Here is a 20395-nt window from a genome sequence, read left to right on the forward strand (position 1 = left end):
ATCTTGTGTTTCACACAGCACCCTCAGTGCAGTGGCACAGGGATGCCTTTTAGACTTCCCAAGGTTTAAATACCTTCTCTGGGACTGACTACTGTCTCCCAGTGAATGTAAAGTTAAATTGACTTTGCCAGTCATTTTAAATTGCTAGACTCAGCACACATTGCCTTACAGCAGACTGCTGGAGGGAATACCTAGTGTTCCCTATGCATAGAAAACTCATGTAGCCCTCAAAAGTTACCCTCTCAGAATGGCTGGTGGCAGTGGGGTTACCATGATTTTCCTGACCGCGACCCATTTAAACGCTTCGGTAGCTGAAATCCACCAGAGCTATGTTTTTTAAGATGGCGTCTGAGCCCCCTCTGAAAAACGAGGTTCAGATAGACTTTTTTCGCCATTTCCTTTGGAAAGGTCCTTCTAGTGTTTGTCTCTTCATGGCAAACCAGGTTTTGGCCCTTTGTTCGTTTGCCTTTGGCGGGCTTCTGTACTGAAGCCCCCCTCTGGCGCCTGAGTGTCTGGGGTAGACAGGATGTGACGGAGGTGCCCGAAACTCCCTCTGCTTAGTCTCCTAGGAGACTTGAATGCACTCTGGTGTGATTGGCTGACTGACTGTCCGGCAAGGACAGCCACCCTGCTGGGTGAGTGACAGCTAGGCTGGAATGAATGGAAGAAAACTGTTTAAAAGCAGGTCTCTGGGACTTGGAAGGCAGAGTCAACCACTGGAACGAAAGAACCGAGCTGAAGGAAGACAACTGCTGCAACTCCTGGACCATTGGTTTGCCCGGTGAAGCCCTGCTGCAGGTCCGAATTGTCTGAAACTCCCCCGACAGAGAAGCCCTTCACGGAGGACTTCTTCCCTTGAGCTGGTGGGAACAACCAACTCACAAGCCACCTGGAAACCATCTCCATACTGGTCGAATTTTCTTCAGAGTGCTGTTTAAAACCAGATAGCCAGTGAGAAGGATAGCAGATTGTGGACTTTAAGGCACTCACATCTTAAACCGATGTTTTGCTAAGTCTGTGGATCCGTCCCCGTGCAGTACAGGAACCTCCCGACACCCTCCCTCTTGTCCCCATGACTGAGGCTCAGGATCAGCGAGATCTGCAGGAACTGCCAAGAACAACTGCCTCAGCTACAGCTTTTCTTCATCCATAGGTACTGTGCAAATGGGGTAGAGAAATCCTCTTTGCCGCGGTGAAAGTTTGTGAAACTTTCCCAACTTTGGAGTCTTGTTCGCTCCTAAACCGACCTATAACTCTTTTTTGTGCAAACTACTTGTAAGAACATTGGCAAAGACTTAACCATTTACTACCAGAACTGTGCTATCCTATCCAAGACACTGATCCATTGACTTTGGCCCAGGCCTATTGAATTGAATTGCTGGCTGTAGTGAACTGAAACTATTTGCCCAACCTATGAAAGTAACTGTGTTTGATTCTTAGAACCTTTGTCTTTCTACCCCTTTTGAAAGTTACTGAAGTGCCATTTTGCTCCCACTTCAGGGGAGCCTAACTTGTTCAGAAATGTATTGGTGTGGCACTGTAGTATATTGTTGTGTGATATTGAGCTGCTTATTACTAGTGGAATGTTTTGTAAATGTGTAAATAAATGTATATTGATTTACCAAGAAACCTTGAGTAAGTGTCTATTTGAACCACTGTGATTTCCAGTCCTTTGTGTAACACCTTGACTGCTCACATCCCTCTTGAGATAAGTCTGGCTGCTCAGCCCTGCTACCACAAAACTGTGCAGTACAGACTTATACCAAAGGTGAGATTGTGCTTACACCTGTCGTCTTAATTGTGTGTATTGTTCCCAAAGGGTACTGCATGTAATTCTGCCTAACAGCCCCCTCCAGACTGGACTCCACTGCCCAGTCCCCCTTGTTAGGCAGAATCACATGCTGTACCCTTTGGGAACACTACATGCAATGACGACTACAAGTGTAAGCACAATTTCACCTTTGGTACAAACCTGTACTACACAGTAAAGTGGTGGTGATGGCTGAGTAGCCAGACTTATCTCAAGAGTTTAAGTGAGCAGTATAACAAGTTACACAAAGGACCAACTAATACAGTGATTCAAACAACACTAACTCAAGGTTTCTTGGTAAAATAATATACATTTATTTACTGAGTCAGTTAGAAAACATTACACTAGCAAGAGCAGCTCAATATCACACATTAATAAACCACAAATACACAACCGGCAAGTAAATGAACAAGTTTAGCTCTCCTGGAGTGGGAGCAAAATGGCACTTCATATACTTTTAAAAGGGGTAAAAGACAAGGTTATGCGAATCAACAGCACAAATGCATTCATAGGCAGGGCAAAGGGTTTCAGTAATTACAACCAGCAATTCATCTCATAGGCCTGGGCCAAAGTCAATGGTTCAGAGTCTTAGGGCCTCATTACACGGATGGCGGTGAACCATGGCGCTATTAGCGCCATGGTTCATGCCGGTAAAATACCGGCACCGCCTTGGTGGAAAGGGGAATTACCGCCCTATTCCAAGGTTGGCGGGGCAGTAATTCCCCCTTCCACCATTGCCCGTCCCCATTCCCATTTATGCCCCATAGGGCTCTATGGGAATGGGGAAGGCGCTAATTACGGTACCGCAAATTGCGGTACCGTAATTAGCTCCCTGGTCCCTATGCGGGTTGGTTTTTAATGCCTGCAAAAAGCAGGCGTTAAATTCCCCAACCCGCAAAGGGACCTCGTAGTAAGGCGGTAAGATTTACCGGTACCGGTAAAATACCAGTACCGGTAAACCCTTACCGCCATCCGTGTAATGAGGCCCTTTGTATTGGATAGCACAGTTCTGGTAGCAACGGTAAAGTCTTTGCCACAGAGTTTAGAAGAATTTGGCTAGGCGAAAAGTTTGACAAATGTTTGGGGAAGGGCACGCCTTCGAAGTTGAGGAAAGTTTTACGTACTTTCTCGATGGTCGAAAAGATTTCCAGACCACTTTTGCAAAGTACTTTGGTAATGAAGAAGAGCTGTAGCTGAGGCAGTTGTTCCTGGCAGTTCGAGCAGATCTTGCTGTTCCTGAGCTTCAATCATGGGGACAAGAAGGAGGACATCGGGAAGTTCCTGCACTGCCCAGGGATGACGCCAAAAGCTTTAGCAAGACGTTGGTTTAAGGTGTGAGTGCCTTAAAGTCCACGAGCCGGTTTCCTTCCCTCTGGCTATCTCGTTTTCAACAACACTCTGATGAAAATTTGACCAGATGGGGACGGTGTCCAGGTGGTTTACGAGTTGGTTTTTCCCAACAGACTCAAGGGGAGAAGTTAATCTTGAAGGCTTTCTCTGTCGATTGGAGTTTCCGGCAATTCAGACCTGCAGCAGGGCTTCACCGGTCATCCAGGAGTTGCAGCAGTCCTCTTCCTTCAGCTCGTCTTCGTTTTTTTTCGTTCCACTGATCGACTCTGCTTTCTAAGTCCCATAGACCTGCTTTTAAACAGTTTTCCCCCATTCATTCCAGCCTGGCACTCACACAGCAGGCTGGCTCCCCTTGCTGGACAGTCAGCCGGCCAATCACGCCAGGGTGCATTCAGGTCTCCTAGGAGACTAAGCACAGGGAGTTTTGTGCACCTCCCTCACATCCTGTCCACACCAGACACTCAGGCGCCAGAGGAGGGCTTCAGCACTGAAGCCTGCCAAAGGCCAACAAACAAAGGGAGCAAACCTGGTTTGGCGCGCATAGACAAACACAAGAAGGACTTTTCCTAAAAGGAATGCCGAAAAAAGATGACCTCAGTCTGTTTTTACAGATAGGTCTGGGGCGCCATATTGAAGAACATGGATGACCTGACTTTTAGCTACCATTGTTAGCGGTCAGGAAAAATCATGTTAGTTGATCTAAACCACTTCCACCAGCCATTTAAAGTAGGAAAAGGTAACATTTGACTGTTACATGAGTGTTCTGGCTCAGGGGAAGCTAAGCAACCCCTCCAGCACTTTATAGGAAGATAGTGTGTGCTGGGTCAGTAAATTTAAAGCCAATTTAACATTACATGCTCTGGGAGACAGTAGTCAGTCCCAGAGAAAGTATTTAAACCTTTGGGAGTCTGAAAGACACCCCTGTGTCACTGCACTGAAGGTGCTGTGTGACACACAGAATAAGATGATGCCTATGGAGTTGTTTTAAAACTCCATAACCAAAGAACACAAAAGTAAAACACACAGAAAATACATGGAAAAGTGGGGAAAAAGGCTCACACTCTTCCCAGGTAAAATAAAAAATCAAATCCTAGAAATCCAGCAAAGTTGCTGGGGGTCTCAAAAGGTAAGGGAAATTAGCACATTTTGAGAATTCTCCCTAACACCCCTCACCCGTGACACCCCCCCAGGCAGCCCCCTCCAGACTGGACACTACCCCCAAGCAACCGCCTAACAGTCTCCCACAGTACTAGTGCAATGCATGTCTGCTGGTTACCTGAACCTCTGTGGCCTACCAGCTCCATTAAGCAGAACACCAACATGTCCACTGCAAACATGTTCAACAGGAAGCACCAGAGATCCATCCAGGACTGTAGCATCTGCTGACACACCCCTCAAGACTTCAACCAGCCCACCGCATACACATCTGACAAGTGAATGCAATAACAAGTGACATGTGCATGTTCGATATGGCACATTGCCATGGCATCAAAGCACACTAATGGAATGTGTGCCCACGACAGAAGTAAACCCATTAATAAATATGAAATATACACAAACAATGGCCAGGTGTGTCACCGCCTCAGCATCAGTGACCTGGGTGGAATGGGTGGCAAATTTCCTGATAGCGAACAATAACATGACAGTGCCATGCATGGATGATGGGAGGGCAGTCAGAGAGTGCATGAGTCAGAGAACAGAGAATTGTGCTGCCACCAGAATGAGCAAACATGGCTCACTACTTCATTCCAGTGTGTGAGGTGGAGCAACACATGAGGGAAGGCAGTGTGTGACTGCACATGCTGGTGGGCATGTCTACATGACATGGGTTTAACACAGCAATAACAAACAAAAGTGCAATTAACGGGACCATGGAACACTTCCACAATGTGCCCATCTACCTCCATCCCAACCACACTGATGGCAAACACACAGTGATGCTGCACAGCTAAAAGCAAATGAAAACATACAGAGCAGACCCAACTGTATGATGGACCCACCCCCACATGTCAGGCACATGTGCATCCTTCCAACCGCAACCATCACAGCAACAACAACACAGATGCATGCATGCCACAAGACACATGACTTCCAATGGAGACATGCACTGGCTGAAAATTGACCTATCAAAGTTGCTGACACACAAAATGACTGCATGAAGCGTGGAATGTAACAAAATCAAATAAGTCTTGCATATCAATATTTACAATAAGAACAGGCAATGAAGGTTAAAGCAGTCCAAGGTAAAATAAGAAAAGAAAAAAAATCCTTACGCCTAACAAACTATATGCAAGAAAAACTGGGAAGGAAAGCCTACCAAGTCTGGGGAAAAATAATAAATACAAACGGAAACCTACATCTAAATAACTATTTACAAAGCGAGCGGACTAATCCTACTCACAGATCTCAATCAGCCTTTCCCCCAGGGCTGGGTCCCACGCCATGTCTCCGCCTCCACAGACAGGCTTCCGTTGTTGCCCTGAGGGCTCGGAGGTCGTCCAGCTTCCGTGTCTCTATCACTTGTGCCTCCCTGCAAGTGTCCTCTAGGATCACAGCCCGCCTCCTTTGCATGACCCAGTGCAATCCACCCCTGGAACATCACCACTCCTGCTTCATGTACCCACTGCCAATCTGCCACGATCTGCCGCCCATAACGCCAGAACACGGAAGACAATCTGTGCCTCATGCATGCTCCCTGCCTCTATCTTGACACCTGCCTCCTTTGGGTGGTCTGCCCTGCGATAAATTGTGTCTTCCTTATTGCCACCTGCAGGGCCAGTGCCCGGTGTGTGCTACGTTGGTATGCCCTCAAGCTGATGAAGATCCCCGGGGGCGTACGCCACCTGCACTGCTCAAAGGTGCCTGCTGTCCCTCCATTGCCTCTGCCCCTGTCGGTGCCAGGGTAGGCACTGTGGGCACCTCAGCTGCTGTGCCTTGGACTGCCAACGTGGACAGGGATGTGATCTCCACCAGATTGGTCATGGTGGATGGGACTGGTGCACAGGGGGCCCTGCTGGCATCTGGGCCGGAAGGCACCCTGGAGGACGACTGGCACACAGAGGTGTAAGACGAGGAGGTGGTCGCAGCAGGGAACATCCCATTGAGTTCAACACGGAACAGGCATGTTGTATAGCTCATTATAATGATGTGCAAGCAGACTACGAGTAGCTTGCAGATCATCACGAATGACACATGTCCGCCTCGTCAACCCGGCTAGCAGGGGCCATCAGGGACAGCACACAATCCTGGATGTACACATCACATGGTAATGGGGTGTCGATCTGGGTGGACACACCAGACGACAACGGGGGATAGGTCTGGGTGGAGGCATCGTGGCATGCGCACACTGCTGCATTCGATGGCCCAAGGACAGGATTTTGCACAGGCACCTCCACAGTGGCCTGCACAGCCTCATGCCCCTGGGACAGGACTGCAGTACACACAACCACCTCAACACCCACTCCTGACCTCCTGGGCTGGGCTTCAATGTCCACCTCCTCCACCTCCCCCTCCGCCAACCTGGATGACTCCGAGCGTCTTCCGCCATGGATGGCCCCTGTGTGGTATCACCTGCCCCCACCGCTGCTGAGGAGTCCACTCCCACCTTCATCTTCTTGGACTTAACCCCAGCAGCCATGCCCGATGTTACCGGTGCTGCCCCACCCACATCACTCCCCAAAGATGAGCTGTCATGGGGGTGTGGCTGAGCGTGCGCCTCTGCCTGGTGGAGGCATCCCTGTATCCCTGCTCCATAGCACTGCTTCGGCCGTCTTCATTAGATGCAACTGTAGAAAAGGAGACACAGAACAGCAACATCAGTGTACTGCACCAAAGCCAGCGTGTCATAACCAACATTCACAGGAACATGACTTGTCAAGTAAACAAATAAACCTCCACACCCACACACATGGAAATGCAATCCACATCCATTCAGACACCTGCCTAGCCATGACTCCACACAATCATATCAAACTACATCCCACAGTCACAACCAATCTATTGCGGATGCAATACACACATGCATCAATTGCACATGCACGTGAGCATGCCCTAGCAACAAGCCCATAGACATGTCATGCACGCACATCAACTCAGAGGGCCCAAGCAGTGCCATGACCAATCACATCAGAGTCCTGTGAAATGCAATACCTCAATGTGACTAAGCCAGATATCCAAATGCACGTGTTGCATCCAGGCATGAGTGATGCAGAGTCACGCATTTCTTTTTTGGCACATACAGATGAGCATCATGCATGGGCAACACTACCTCAACTGGCACACTTGCCATCCCGGACCGTCGCAGACACAAGTAAGATTGCATGTGCATGGTCTGCAAGACATCACTACAATACCCAATGCAAGTAAGAGCACATTTGAAATCAAAAGATGTCTGAATGCATACATGGAGAGCAATGTCTAGGGCATGCATGCAGACATCTGACTCAGAGACATACTTGCTGCAAGCCTAAGGGGGTAGCTGCCAACATGCTGGCACATGCACAACACACATGCACCACATGGCTACTCACCAATCGACGTCGGACGTTGCTGTAATTTGAAGACCTGGTTGTGCAGTACCGGGTAAAACCTCTCCAGGACCCGCATTTTGTTCCTCGATAACCGGCACCTGCGTGCACAGTGCCTCTCTGTGGTAGCACCAGCCTGGATGAATCGCATGGCCTTGCCGTGGGTCCTGGATTTTAGATCCTCCCAACGCTTTTGCACAGTCTTGAAGTAACGGACTGCCACCCCTCCACATTGATGGCATCTGTCATCCCGTCCCAGATCTGCTGATGTCCTTCCTTGCCGCGTTGCAAGACAGAGTTGAAGAGGGCATCACAATGCTCCAGGACCTTTGCCACCATGATGTCAACTTCCCAGGTGCTGAAGTTGACAGCCCTATGCCTCGCTGCCAAGGGGTTGCCTCTCTGGTCTGATGATGATGGTGCAGACATGGCAACCCCTGAAGCAGATGTGGGTGGGCAATGTGGTCCCGGAGCTGGGCTGTGGAGAGGTGGTGGTGGAATGGCACAGAGTCCAACGAAACAGCTGAGGTGGTCACAGGGCTGGAGACAGGAGCATAGACAATGGCTGGAGAGCAGGCACTCCAAACGCAGTGCAGGAGGGCAGCAGGCACACACCCTGTACAGGCAGCAGTAGATAGCAAAGTTGGAGGCAGCACAGGACAGGTGGAGGCATGTAAAATGACACAGAGGCAGGAGGGTGGGTCATCCGTGTCTTGCAAATATGGCAGCTGTGAACAGAGTGAAGGGACTTTGCTCGTAACAAATGAGAAAAGAGTGGACACGTGCAATCCGAGGAAACGCCCTTGGTGCGTAATTTATGTGACAAGCGCTGCATGCAGATATTCAGCACGCCATGTTTGGGGATGTATTAGTACGTTTAGAAGCAACTCCGAAGGTGCATGCGAAGGGGAGGAGACAGATGAGTGGAGTACTGTGTATTTTGGGGTGCCACGCAATCTGTTCACTTCAAGGACCATACATACTTCTTATTTTGGTGGTGGATTTGTCTCCACGCATACTCACATCTACTTTTGATTTTTGTGAGGCTAACGGTGAGTCGCATACTCTTTTTTTTGTACTCTGAGTGCCCCTGTGTATTGCGTACCACTATTCCTACCTTTCTGGTAGCTTCCTGACATTTGCGTACGCATTTGTTGTGTTGCTGGGTGCCACTGCGTATCGCGTACCACTTTTTTCTTTTTGCAGAAGCGATCCTGGTATCGCATATGCATCTATTTTTCTTTTGGGGTGCCTGTGTGTTATGCATTCTGTATTTTTGACACCTGGGGTACATTTGAGCCTTGCTGGACTACAGAACTACATCTTCCATCACGTAGACTTCCCCCTCACTCAAATTGCCCAGGACAATTACTTGGTGTGCTTTCCATATTTCCGTTACACCTGGAACATGTGTGGAAAGGCCCCAAGAGGGAAAGTGCTGCAGAAGCAGATGTCCCAGCCCCAAGGGTTCCGGGACATGCTGCAGAATCGGATGTCCCAGTCGCAAGGGTTCCGGGACGTGCTGTGGAAGCAGATGTCCCAGCCCCAAGTATTCCTGGACATGCTGAGGAAGCAGCTTCCCCAGCCCAAAAGGGTAAGGAACGTGCTGTGGAAGCAGCTGCCCCAGCCCCAGGGGATACAGTCATGGCCCAGGCCACTTGTGGTCCAGTGTCTGGAACCCAGAGTGGACCCAGTCACACATGGGTGGCACCAACACCTCATGGCAAGAAGGCAAAGCCTGCAAAGCAGGGACAGGCTTAACGAACGCCATGACATGGCACAGGACAATGGCATGTTGAGGAAGAAGAACTTCCATGATGAAGAACTCAAGATCCTCATGAACAGTGAACAGTCACCACTGTGACATGTGCCAGCAATTGGGGAGCACACATGCATGTCACAGATGAGATAAACGCCTTAGGGTTTGTGAAGTGCACTGCTGCACAGATAGTGAAGCGCTGGAATGATTTTACCCATTGCAACAAGTCCAAGCTGGGTGCCAACCTCGCCTCTGCTCTGGCAACTGGAGGGGGTCACCAAAGGAGGAGGAGCTGACAGAGCATGAAGAGGCTATGAGCCAATTAATTCTATTGGAGCAGGTGCAAAGCGTGGGAGTCCTGGAGAATTAAGAGCACACTTCCGGTGAGTGCCCAACATTGTGCATCCTGATTACGTGTAGTAAAGCATCACCACAATGTTTAATTGTGGTGCACATCTGGCTGCATTCGAATGACTGCCCTTGTGTGACTCCTGTCCAGTTTACACAAGAGTGGATACAAACCATGTGTTGCATATCAGTTGAACATGTCCGTGTGACAGTACACATCCCCCACTTGCATACCCCCACAACATCTGCAACATGATACCTCAATGTGCACAGTCGTTCGATGCATCCTTGATGTCAGTGACTCTGCTCTGCTAGACATGTGCATATGTCCGAAATAAGAGTTACACTTCATGCCCTGCAGGGTATAGAATCTCTTTTCACAAATCTAGGTGCTTCCATGCTACATAGAACATCCCAGATGACAAACAACATGCCTTATGGCGTGCCCTGAGTGAGTGTGCATATGTCTAGACTGTGCATATCCCTGCTGCCCCAATGGCAATGACTCCTGAGGCAAATCGTTGTGAGGCCTGCTCCCTGTTACCCTCCCACACTCCATGGCTCCATGCCTCTCTCCCCCTTGTGGGTCACTGTACCTTGTTCCTATCTACCACTCCATTTACTTGCTTGGAGCAAATGGTGGGTGATGTGAGGTCATCTTTCCACTCTGAGACCAGGTCGAGGGTGATATGGGGGGGCCTATACCTGCCATAGACCTGATCATCAGGCATCCCAAAAAGGCTGGCCTTTGGGTGGAAGATCCGGACCCTGGCCATCCTCCACCTCCTGCAGTGTCCCTGGATGATTGCTGCAACAAATGATGCATTAATTGTGGCTGCATCCGTGCGTTGGTTGATCGCGTGTGCTTTTAATGCATTTGTTAGTGTGCGCTTTGGCATTTATGCCTGCTATCACGTGGCATAGGTGTTTCTGAATTTGCATGTGCTTTTTTTCTCTCCGGCGTTCAATTCCATGAATATGTTTGTTTTGTGCGCATATGGGAGGTGTGATTGTTCAATGGTGGTACTTCCCTCGTAACGGCCACATTTTTGGTTGTTCTTTCTCATTCCACGTGTTCCGCCTGCTTTTTAGGTGGCTGTGCAGGCCCAGCCGGCCCTTCTCTTGGGGTCTTGCGTAAGTTGTTGATCGCGTCGCAGTGATGTGGTGGACCGGCACGGATTCCTCGCAAGTCCTGGGTAAACCCTGTGCATTGTGTTCTGTGAATCGATGATCGAGGACTTGCGCGCGATTTCATGCGCAAGCACCCTATTTTCAGTGCAGATTATTCCATGAATCAGGCCCTATAAGTATGTCCCTTTTCACATTGCTAAGCACTATAAAAATTATTTTGCGCAAAATTAAACTTCATTTGGTTGGACGGCCCTTCACAAACATAAGCACACCACATTCAACCTTAAAATAATATGTTATTGTAATCAGTTTTACTAGATCAACATTTACAAAGTCCACCCATCAAATAAATGTCTAAAATGTCTGTCTAATTACGTGGCATAGAGTCAATTTATTTGATCGAATCTGTGCTATGATAGCGACTTGTGAATTGCAAATATAACCATCATTAATCATGTGGTAATTTTACAAAACGTGCATTAAGTCAGAGTCTGTTTCCAGTTTTCACTCTAATGTCATGTCGACACTCTGTGTTTCGGTCTTCTCGCTCCCTGATTGGCCAGACCTTTCCTCAGGACAAAAAGAATAGCAGTATAGTTAATGAAGTCCCATTTATCAGAATAGTTGCATTTTCACAGTATCATTCATCGTTCTATTACCAAAGGGCAGATCATTCAGTTCTTCCTTGTTTGTATGTGTTGTTCTGAGAAGTGATCCTGGAGGTCAAGACTGAATACCAGGTAGGGTTATTGCTGCAGTGTTACTTAAATGTGTGACCTGAAGCACACTTGACCATCACTAGCTGAATCTTTAAAGCATGATGTGACCCCCCACGCCCTCTTTACCACTGTGAGGCTGACACGCTATCCACATGATCCCACACCCTTTTACCCACACATAAGAATATCAACAAACTTTCCGAGTTGTGTGTGTTATGAAGGAATATGCACCTTGAGGCGAAGATACGATTTCTTGGCTAAATTGTTAATTGCAGAAGCACGCATCCCGAGTTCTAAATCTGCTTTTGCTTGGTGCAGTGAGGGCAAATTGTGCATTTTGGATAGGAGAAGGTGAATGCAGAGGACATACTGCTGAAATGATCCAAAAATTAGCAATCATATTGATGATCTCATTTTCTTTTTTTTTCAGGAAAACTAACATTTGTGGGAATTTACAGGCGGTGAAGTCAGAGAATTGCCGAGAAGTCAATGAAGCAAGCCTTGAGCTCCCATTGATCTGTGTTTAAAACTCTTTGCAATAATTATCTGTCTCGAATGGACCAGATTTCCTGTAATAATTCTTCTGTAGCTGTAACTCCCTGTATTGTCTCTAAAATGTAACATTGTTTCAAAATAATGCACTGATGGAAGGCCCCTGGCTGAGTATGAATGTGAGAACAGTTAATTAAAGCAAGATATTTAACAAATGTTAAAAAAAAACTTCTACGCACACTAGGTTATAATGTAAATATTGGTGTTCGAAGAATCTGTGTAAATGATTTGCAAATGAATGATATCTGAATTTAAAGAGCAAATACACTTTGATTTGATTGCTTACCAGTGATCTCCAACCCTCTAAGTTGTACACTTTCTTCTTACATTCCATGCATCTTGCAGTCCACTTGCAACCTGGGACGGGTACCCTCTGTCCTTTATTCCAGCACAGTGTAAGGTGTTATCCTTCTTTTTATTTCTGTTGATTATTTATTTACCACACTCCCTTTAGAGGACTCTTATGTGGACTCTTATGTGACATGTTACTTACATCTAAACCTCCTATGTTGTCTACCAGAGCAGTGTTCACAGGAGGCTAAAACCAGACCCATAATAGACATGTCCACCCACCGTGATTTTAGCAGTCACAATGCGATTAGGAGCAACAAATTAATGAGCAATAGAAAAATATTGAAGGTTGTAACGGCTTACACCAACTGTGTCAACACTTGCTTCCAAGTGAGTGGTGGATCCAAAAATGGTTCATATTTTAGAGCGTAGCAGTTTGAAGAAACATTTGCTAGAATAGGCCAACCACAGGAGGGAAGATGACATCAGCTAGCAAGCCCATGTACTGAACCCAATAACACACAGCAATTGCCCTAAGAGTAACAGTAACAGTAACATGCTTACTATAGGCATCTAGGTCAGTCGTAATGATGAACTCTGACAGGAACCCGCGCAGAGTTGTGCTGAAGGAGATTCAGAGAGAAATTGGAAATTAAGGGAAAGCTGCTTGGATTTGATAGGGATTCTGCCACTCAACAAACTTTAGAGTTTCAAATCCTTGGTAAATTTCCAGAATGAGACAATTTTGTGGCTGAGTACATACATCCCGAAATGTTCCTGTGTTTGCAACATTTCAAACTGTCCAACCACCCACTATCGATGCCTTTTGGCCTAGCACATGGGTGTAATTTTATGAAGGCCTTCAAACAGAGAAAGCAAATATTATCCAATCTAAGGGTGCTTAAAACAGGGAACCAGGCCCATGGGAATATGTCTGTTTTACATGTGTCCAGACATATAACAGAACACTAGAGATAGGGACGTCCGTAAATCTGAGGCACTACAGCTTGGACGACTCAAGGAGGTGGAAATACTCACAGAAATCACATCCATGAAATGGAATCTCCAGGAACCACCATTCAGCCCCTGCATCACCTGAGCCCCTTGTGGAGTCTAAAAGTCTACCCTGACTCCCGGTGCTATCAAATAATTGTGGAATTTTTGGAGGGTGTAAGCACCGATCACAGTGGTTAGGTTTGCTCTGACCCCATGAAAGGCAGCAGAGGGGATCCAAGAAGGAGCAGAAATGTGGTGCGAATGCATGGAACACACAATGCCTAGACGCCAAATAAAAGGTGGGCCAAACTGCTAATGAATCATTCAATCTTGTTAAGAGAGCCTGCATATTCAGTTTAATTATTTCAGCAATTGAAGGGGCAATGATCATTCCCAAATATGTTATAGTAATCGGACACCATTTCAGACCATTTTTGGCCACATCTTGCTTGAGACACAGAGAATTTAGTGGAAGCATTTCAGATGTGTCCTTATTTAATGTATGCCCCAAGAATATTGAGAATGTTTGAATAGTATCCTTTAGATTCCCAAGCGTGACTTTTGGGTTCTTCAAAAAAATGTATATCATCTGCATAGGCTGCCACTTTAATTTCAAATGTGCCACACTCAATACCTGGGACATTTGTATACCTTCAAAGAACTTCTTACAAGGGTTCGAAAGATAAAAAAATTTGGTGATAATGGACAGCCCTTTCTAGTACCTCTTTTCATTGAAAAGAAAGAAGACCATTCACGAAAATACTAAGATAACACATGTCAATGATGACTTTTATCAGGCACAAATGTATGCTCCAATACTAGCGAGGCGACATTTGAATGAGCACTGCCATATTTGAAATTAAATAAGCTTTGCACTTTCACTCGCAATACCAATGCTCACTATGGGTCTAACTATGTGAGATTGTAGGAAGACCTGTTCTGTTTTGCAGTAACCACTACTCATCATCAGCCCGTGTTATTGGACAACGCCAGAAATGACGTTGTCAGAACGCTTTTTGTTTATGTTTGACGTCACACATATTTTCACACGTAATATCATCACGTAATTTGACCTATTACTTGTGGGTGTGAGTGGCAGCAATTTTCCTTTGCAGTAGAAGAAGCGACGTGTTCGTACATTGTCCTGGGACTGTGGAAGAGGGATTGGGCTCTTTTATACTGCAATAGGTAAAACAGACGCTACACGCTTTGCGTGCACGGTATATTTCTCATTTCATCTTACGTGTGAGGGGGAATGTGTACTCAGGCTTTATGTTGTCCAATTATGTTACAGCCATAGGATGCTTTTGAAATAATTTCTGACAGCCATTTTCTTATGGTTTATATGTTTGGGGAACCACATATTCAGGCTTTTGATTAGTCACACTAATTTTGGAATAAAAAACCTTTCAGAAAGATTGTTTTTGGATGGATATATTTTGGTCTTTTGGAGAATATTCTGCTACATAGCGCATTCTACTATTTTGTAGGATATACTTGCTATATGGAGCTTGAATTTCAAGTCAGAGTAAAACATCAATGATTGGGCCTATCTATACTATGCACCCCCAACCAAAGGACGGAAATGGCAGGATAAATACTGAAGGTGGGTCGTATGCCCAATCTCAACTCAATTTGGAAATTTATATTTTTTGAATGGACCGTGAGGTCCTCATGGAGTTTTTTCTTATAGGAGTGACATTTGAAGGACTTGGAGACCAAGAGTGGTTTTTGAATAATCGTTCAAGACAATTTACATAACCTTTTTCAAAGGGAGAGAGAATAGTGAAAAAGTGTGGGGTAAGCCCATTTTAATTGGCACTGTATGCTATTGATAAAAGCACGTCTAATCAAATTTGGCATATATCAAAGGAATGATTAAGGGTTTTGGAACCAGGTAGATCAACAACTAATAACTTAACAATTCGTACTATCAATACACTGTTTGGAACCGTTAATAGAATCTTTGAATTAGCCCATATTACTAACACATTGGATTAGCGAGGATGGCTTCACAAGGTTTTCTTGTCACAGACATGTGCATGATGATTTTTCTTAACATTCATCAAGGTACTATTTAACCAGGGATTTTTTCACTGGGATGTGCATGAAGGTAGTACCATTAATACATATATTGACCCATTAAGATGGGGTCTATGATATGAGTGTAAACAATGGACGGGAAGACTGTCCAACATTCTAATTCGTGGTTATTTTTATTAATTTTTCTCCAACCTTTTCTCTATCGTTTGACTATGATTTTAATCCATCCCTCCGTCCTGACCTGATATGTGACACAACATGGTATGGTTTTTGAATATGTAATAACTTGTGATAACGTTGTTTTCTTACTTTTGATGGAATGTATTTGCTCTTATCTGTACATTACTTTTTATTTTGTGGCACTTTTTACTGTTTACTATGTGGTGATTTAAATAACAGCCTTGAAAACGACCGGTGGTCGAAACACGTGTCTGCTGTTCACAATCTGAAGAATTAAAACACTATTGTGATTTATCACTGAAACCGAATTTTGGAGTGACATTGAATTTGTAAAACCAACTTTGAGTGACATTGAACTTGTATCAGGAGATGCTGTTGATTTCCAATGGTTTGAGCGCGAGTTATCTTCCCGAACCATAATCTTTCTGATTATACATTTCCACCATGGTTTTGTCGTTTCACCCTTCCCTTCTGTTATATCCATGTTGTAGATTATGTCCTGAACAGTCCTTAAATATGAGATTAGGTAAGATCCCTACATGTACTTTTATTTTGTATATTATTGTATATCCTAAAAGGTTGTTTAGGAACTGTGCACTTATAAGATGTAGTAATGTTCTGTTATTTTCAAATACTATGTTATCTTTTGGACCTGAATCATCAATTAAAATAAACATAAAATGTTTAGATAGTAATGTTCTCTGTTGCCAATGCCTCCCTGCTTGGACACTAGAATTAGGAACTGTAACATTTTCTCTTGATTATACCACTTAAGCGCCCACCTCACTCCTGCTGGCCTAGAAAGATCATATGTTGGAGCCTACCATAGTGGGCATATCATGTTTCCTAAATCCACACTTTATAACTGTATCCCTGAATACACTCTTTGTGTATGACACTAACTCTGGGAACATATCCTCTTTCTTAATCCTAGTACCCCTCTACTCTGCCCTCCCCAGTGCCTTAGTGTTCGATTACTCAACCGGTATAACGTCGTTTCATCAACAGGCATTATTACGAATGCCTTTTAAACAATTACAAAATTACGAAAATGGTTATCAACATTTTGGGCTGGGGAAAGGGTAGATAAGGGGTTGGGGGAGCCGGGAATAGTTAGCTACCTCAAGTCATGTCAATAATAGCAGTCTTGAGACTATAACAAACCCCATGGGGGATGGATGAGCGAGTGAACCAAGGGTCTCAACTTAAGTTGCTTTGTGCAGGATGCCCATCAGGGTTTTAACTGGGAGAAGAGCCTGAAGAGAGGAACCAAAACCTCAGACTGATAGCTCATGTCTCTACCATTCCATGGCCAGCTGTGGGTTCTCTTAGTAATCTAATCGTCTACTGCAGGAGTCAGCAGAGGCTATGGGGCACAAGTGAGCACAAATAACCCACAAAGTTGTTGACACTGCTATTGATTCCACATGCTGTTGTTGGCAATCCTGACCACTCATTTGTATTTGAATAGGCAGCTTGACTTGACTAGAAGAAGAGTACTACCGTGAGGATGTACTGGAAATGTAGACCAACACATAATCAGTCTCTTTACCATTGCGACGCATGTAGATGCGAACTAACGCTGCACACTGCACACAGAGACAAGCCATCACTGTGCATACTATGCAACCTTCACAACACAAGTTCAGTTAGAATCCATTTGTCCAGTCCACACCATAGTTTAATGGATTTTACTAGTCCTGATACATCCAGGCAAATTGAAGAACACTTTTGAATAGTAGATCATTGAAGACGAGTTTCACTTTCAATATTAGCACTGGCAGGCTCACCTTTAACATGGCTTCATGACTCATTAGGGACCCACACATGGCAGGCCTTTGCCTCATAAGAAGTTGTGATTTCTGCCTCCTCTGATCACTGAATTATGTTACTGGACCAGCTAAACTCAAAGCAACATCTCCTTCATGCAATAAGAACTATTTATTTTGTATCACGTGAGCTTTCAAGTCAGAGAAACAGCCCGAAGCATAACCGTAGAAATGTACCTACCAGGATGGCAGATCATAAATTAATTTGATTATTTTCTATGGGTCTGTGTATCAGATCGAATATTATTTTTCAGGTATATTCAGCACACACATTATTTGAGCACATTCTTAACCTTTTGACTTAATCAAAAACGTTTTTAATTCAATGGTTTTTTATATGTAGTATTTCATACAATACACACTCGATCACATCGTGATTTTATAGTATCAGACAAAAAATAGTTACCCGTCAAGGGACATCATATGTGAAGAGACACAAGACAAGGTGAGAAACAAATGAGATCTAAAAACAGGAAAAGGACTAAGTACAGTGTTTCTTAAAAAGCAACACAACTTAATTGTGAAGTAGCCTAAAGACAAACAGGCCGAGCCTAGCAGTATCTTTCATAGATATAAAGCGCTGCCTGATAGACTTCTCTGGAAATCTTGCTCTGGAAGAGAATCTGCATGGAAGAGAAAGGCAACTTCCATTTGGGCTATTCGCAGGGGACTTTCCTGCAGATTTGGTCAGAAGATTCTCTGCACACATCAGTGCATTGTCTTGCAGGCCCGCTCATGATGCCTTTAGACCAGATCGAAAACAAAGGTATATGCCGTTGATCCCTTTCTCACCCACTCCCAGCCTCACGTGTGCCCTTCCTTCCCTCATCCATCCAGGAAAAGCCATATATAGGGCCTCATTACACGGATGGCGGTAAGGGTTTACCGGTACCGGTAAGGATACCAGTGCCGGTAAACCCTTACTGCCTTACTACGAGGTCCCTTTGTGGGACCCTACCTTAATGGCTGGTTTTACCAGCCGTTAAGGACGGGACCCGCAAAGGGACCTTGGAGGTAATTACGGTACCGCAATTTGCGGTACCGTAATTACTGCCTTCCCCATTCCCATTGAGCCCTATGGGGGCAAAAATGGGAATGGGGAAGTGCCATGGTGAATGGGGAATTAACGTCCCCACACACCTTGGAGTAGGGCAGTAATTCCGCCATTCACCATGGCGGACTCGGTAAAATACCAGCAGCAAACCATGGCGCTATTAGCGCCATGGTTACCGCCGTCCGTGTAATGAGGCCCTATTAAATGGTTTACATGTGGAGCTGCTCCGGGTATGGACTAGCCAGAATGTCCCTGCAGAATACCACAGAATTGTGATGGCACGTCCAGTATTTGCTTCCTGTTATAGCGTGTTTGCTGTCCATGGTAACTGTAGGAGCAGGGAGACAGATCTAGCATGATCAAACATGTGTAGAAAATGCAGATGCGAGAAAAAAATGCAGTAAACCTTTTGCTATGATTTTACCCACGTAGAGCAGAATGAGGACATTTGTCCACAGGTGTAAACAGTGCTGGTCTTTTAGTTACTCCATCAAGGATGTTGCTAGGTCTGGAAAAGATCTGGGGCTACGCTAATGTCGGGACTCAAGACTAGCTAGCCTTTTGGTTGTAGCTCCTGAGCTTCTATCCGGAGCTACAACCAAAAGACCTGGAGCTTTAGCCCCCTCAGCCCAACCCTAGCAACGCCTCTCTACTCCATCTTCTAAATCATCTCCTTCTCCTATGATATTCATATGCTGCAAGCCTCTGCTAATTCAGCTGATTTAAATTTAAGAAAGGTTCCGCTCAGGTCTACAATTGCTTTTGCTTCTGATTATTTCTTGCCCTGGAGCAATAATATTTTCCCTGTACCTGCACCTAGTTTGAACTTACTTTTTAAAGAGCACCTAAGACACTTGGAAATTATTTGTTGTGGCTAAAAGCGATGTGTTAATGAGGGGAAGTGTTTGATTTAGAACAAATCTGTTCACCAATATTGCAATTGAGTTCTGGAATTGTTTCTGCATTTTAGAATTGCAATTATTAAATGATACTTGTACGAAATCTATTTTACTGAAATGCTGCATCATTTATCAGATGCTAATGGAGGAACCCAAATAAACTTTTATTTTTTACTAACAATCACCTTTAGTTTCTTTTTGTTCGGTGCGTTAATTAAGCCACATTAGGCAATGCTAAAGTACCTTTAGCTGTATACTGCATTTGCCATACATGTATTTTGGTACTACTTGTTCATCTTGGCAAAGTCCCAGGAGGATTGTTTCGTATATATTGTGCTTTTCCATTATGTTTTACAATATTAGAGGAATGCCTCATATCATTTTACAGGTGCATAATGACATTATCAGTTGGGATGAGAAGTGAGCGTCTCATGGAGCAACCCCTGTAGGTGTCTGTGAGCCCTGGAAAAACCTGGTTGTCAGAATGACAGAGGTTAACCAGCGCTGCCCACAGGAAGAACCCACGGCCCCCCTCGTGGCCTCTTGTAAAGTCTTTCAAATGCCAGATTGGTTTAGGAATGATGCCTTACAGAGATTCAGGGCATAAGAGGTTGCAGCCTTCACCGAGAGTTGCAGGAGGTTGAGCCACTGGCAGAATGATTCCAAGATGGAAGACACATGTTTTGTCACTTCGGCTAGCCGAGGCGATGCCCAGACACAGAAAATATGCACAACCATGCACACAGCAGATTACAGTCACACAATTGCACAACCCAGCCACAAACCAGCTACTCTACAAAACGGGAAGTAAGCAATGGGGAAGCTTGGGAGTTAGGAGTCAGGTGCAGCAGACTAGATCATGTGTGAGGAGAAGAAAGTATGTGTGGTAAGGAGGTGAAAGAGAGGAG

At 45.3% G+C, this 20395-nt stretch overlaps 1 protein-coding gene across 9 annotated transcripts in view; it reads left to right on the top strand.

Moving 5' to 3' along the window:
• LOC138510403 (uncharacterized) overlaps positions 1-19668 on the top strand; it is a 1044636-nt gene extending 1024968 nt beyond the window's left edge. For all 9 annotated transcript variants that reach the window (XM_069626035.1, XM_069626036.1, XM_069626029.1 and 6 more), the window contains one exon: positions 12074-19668. In XM_069626035.1, coding sequence (XP_069482136.1) covers positions 12074-12082 — 9 coding nt within the window. In that variant the 3' untranslated portion in view covers positions 12083-19668. The remainder of the gene's footprint in view (positions 1-12073) is intronic.
• The last annotated feature ends 727 nt before the right edge of the window (positions 19669-20395 follow it).

Source organism: Ambystoma mexicanum, chromosome 6p, assembly GCF_040938575.1.
Source record: "Ambystoma mexicanum isolate Mex_15411 chromosome 6p, UKY_AmexF1_1, whole genome shotgun sequence".
Classification (NCBI taxonomy): Eukaryota; Metazoa; Chordata; class Amphibia; order Caudata; family Ambystomatidae; genus Ambystoma; species Ambystoma mexicanum.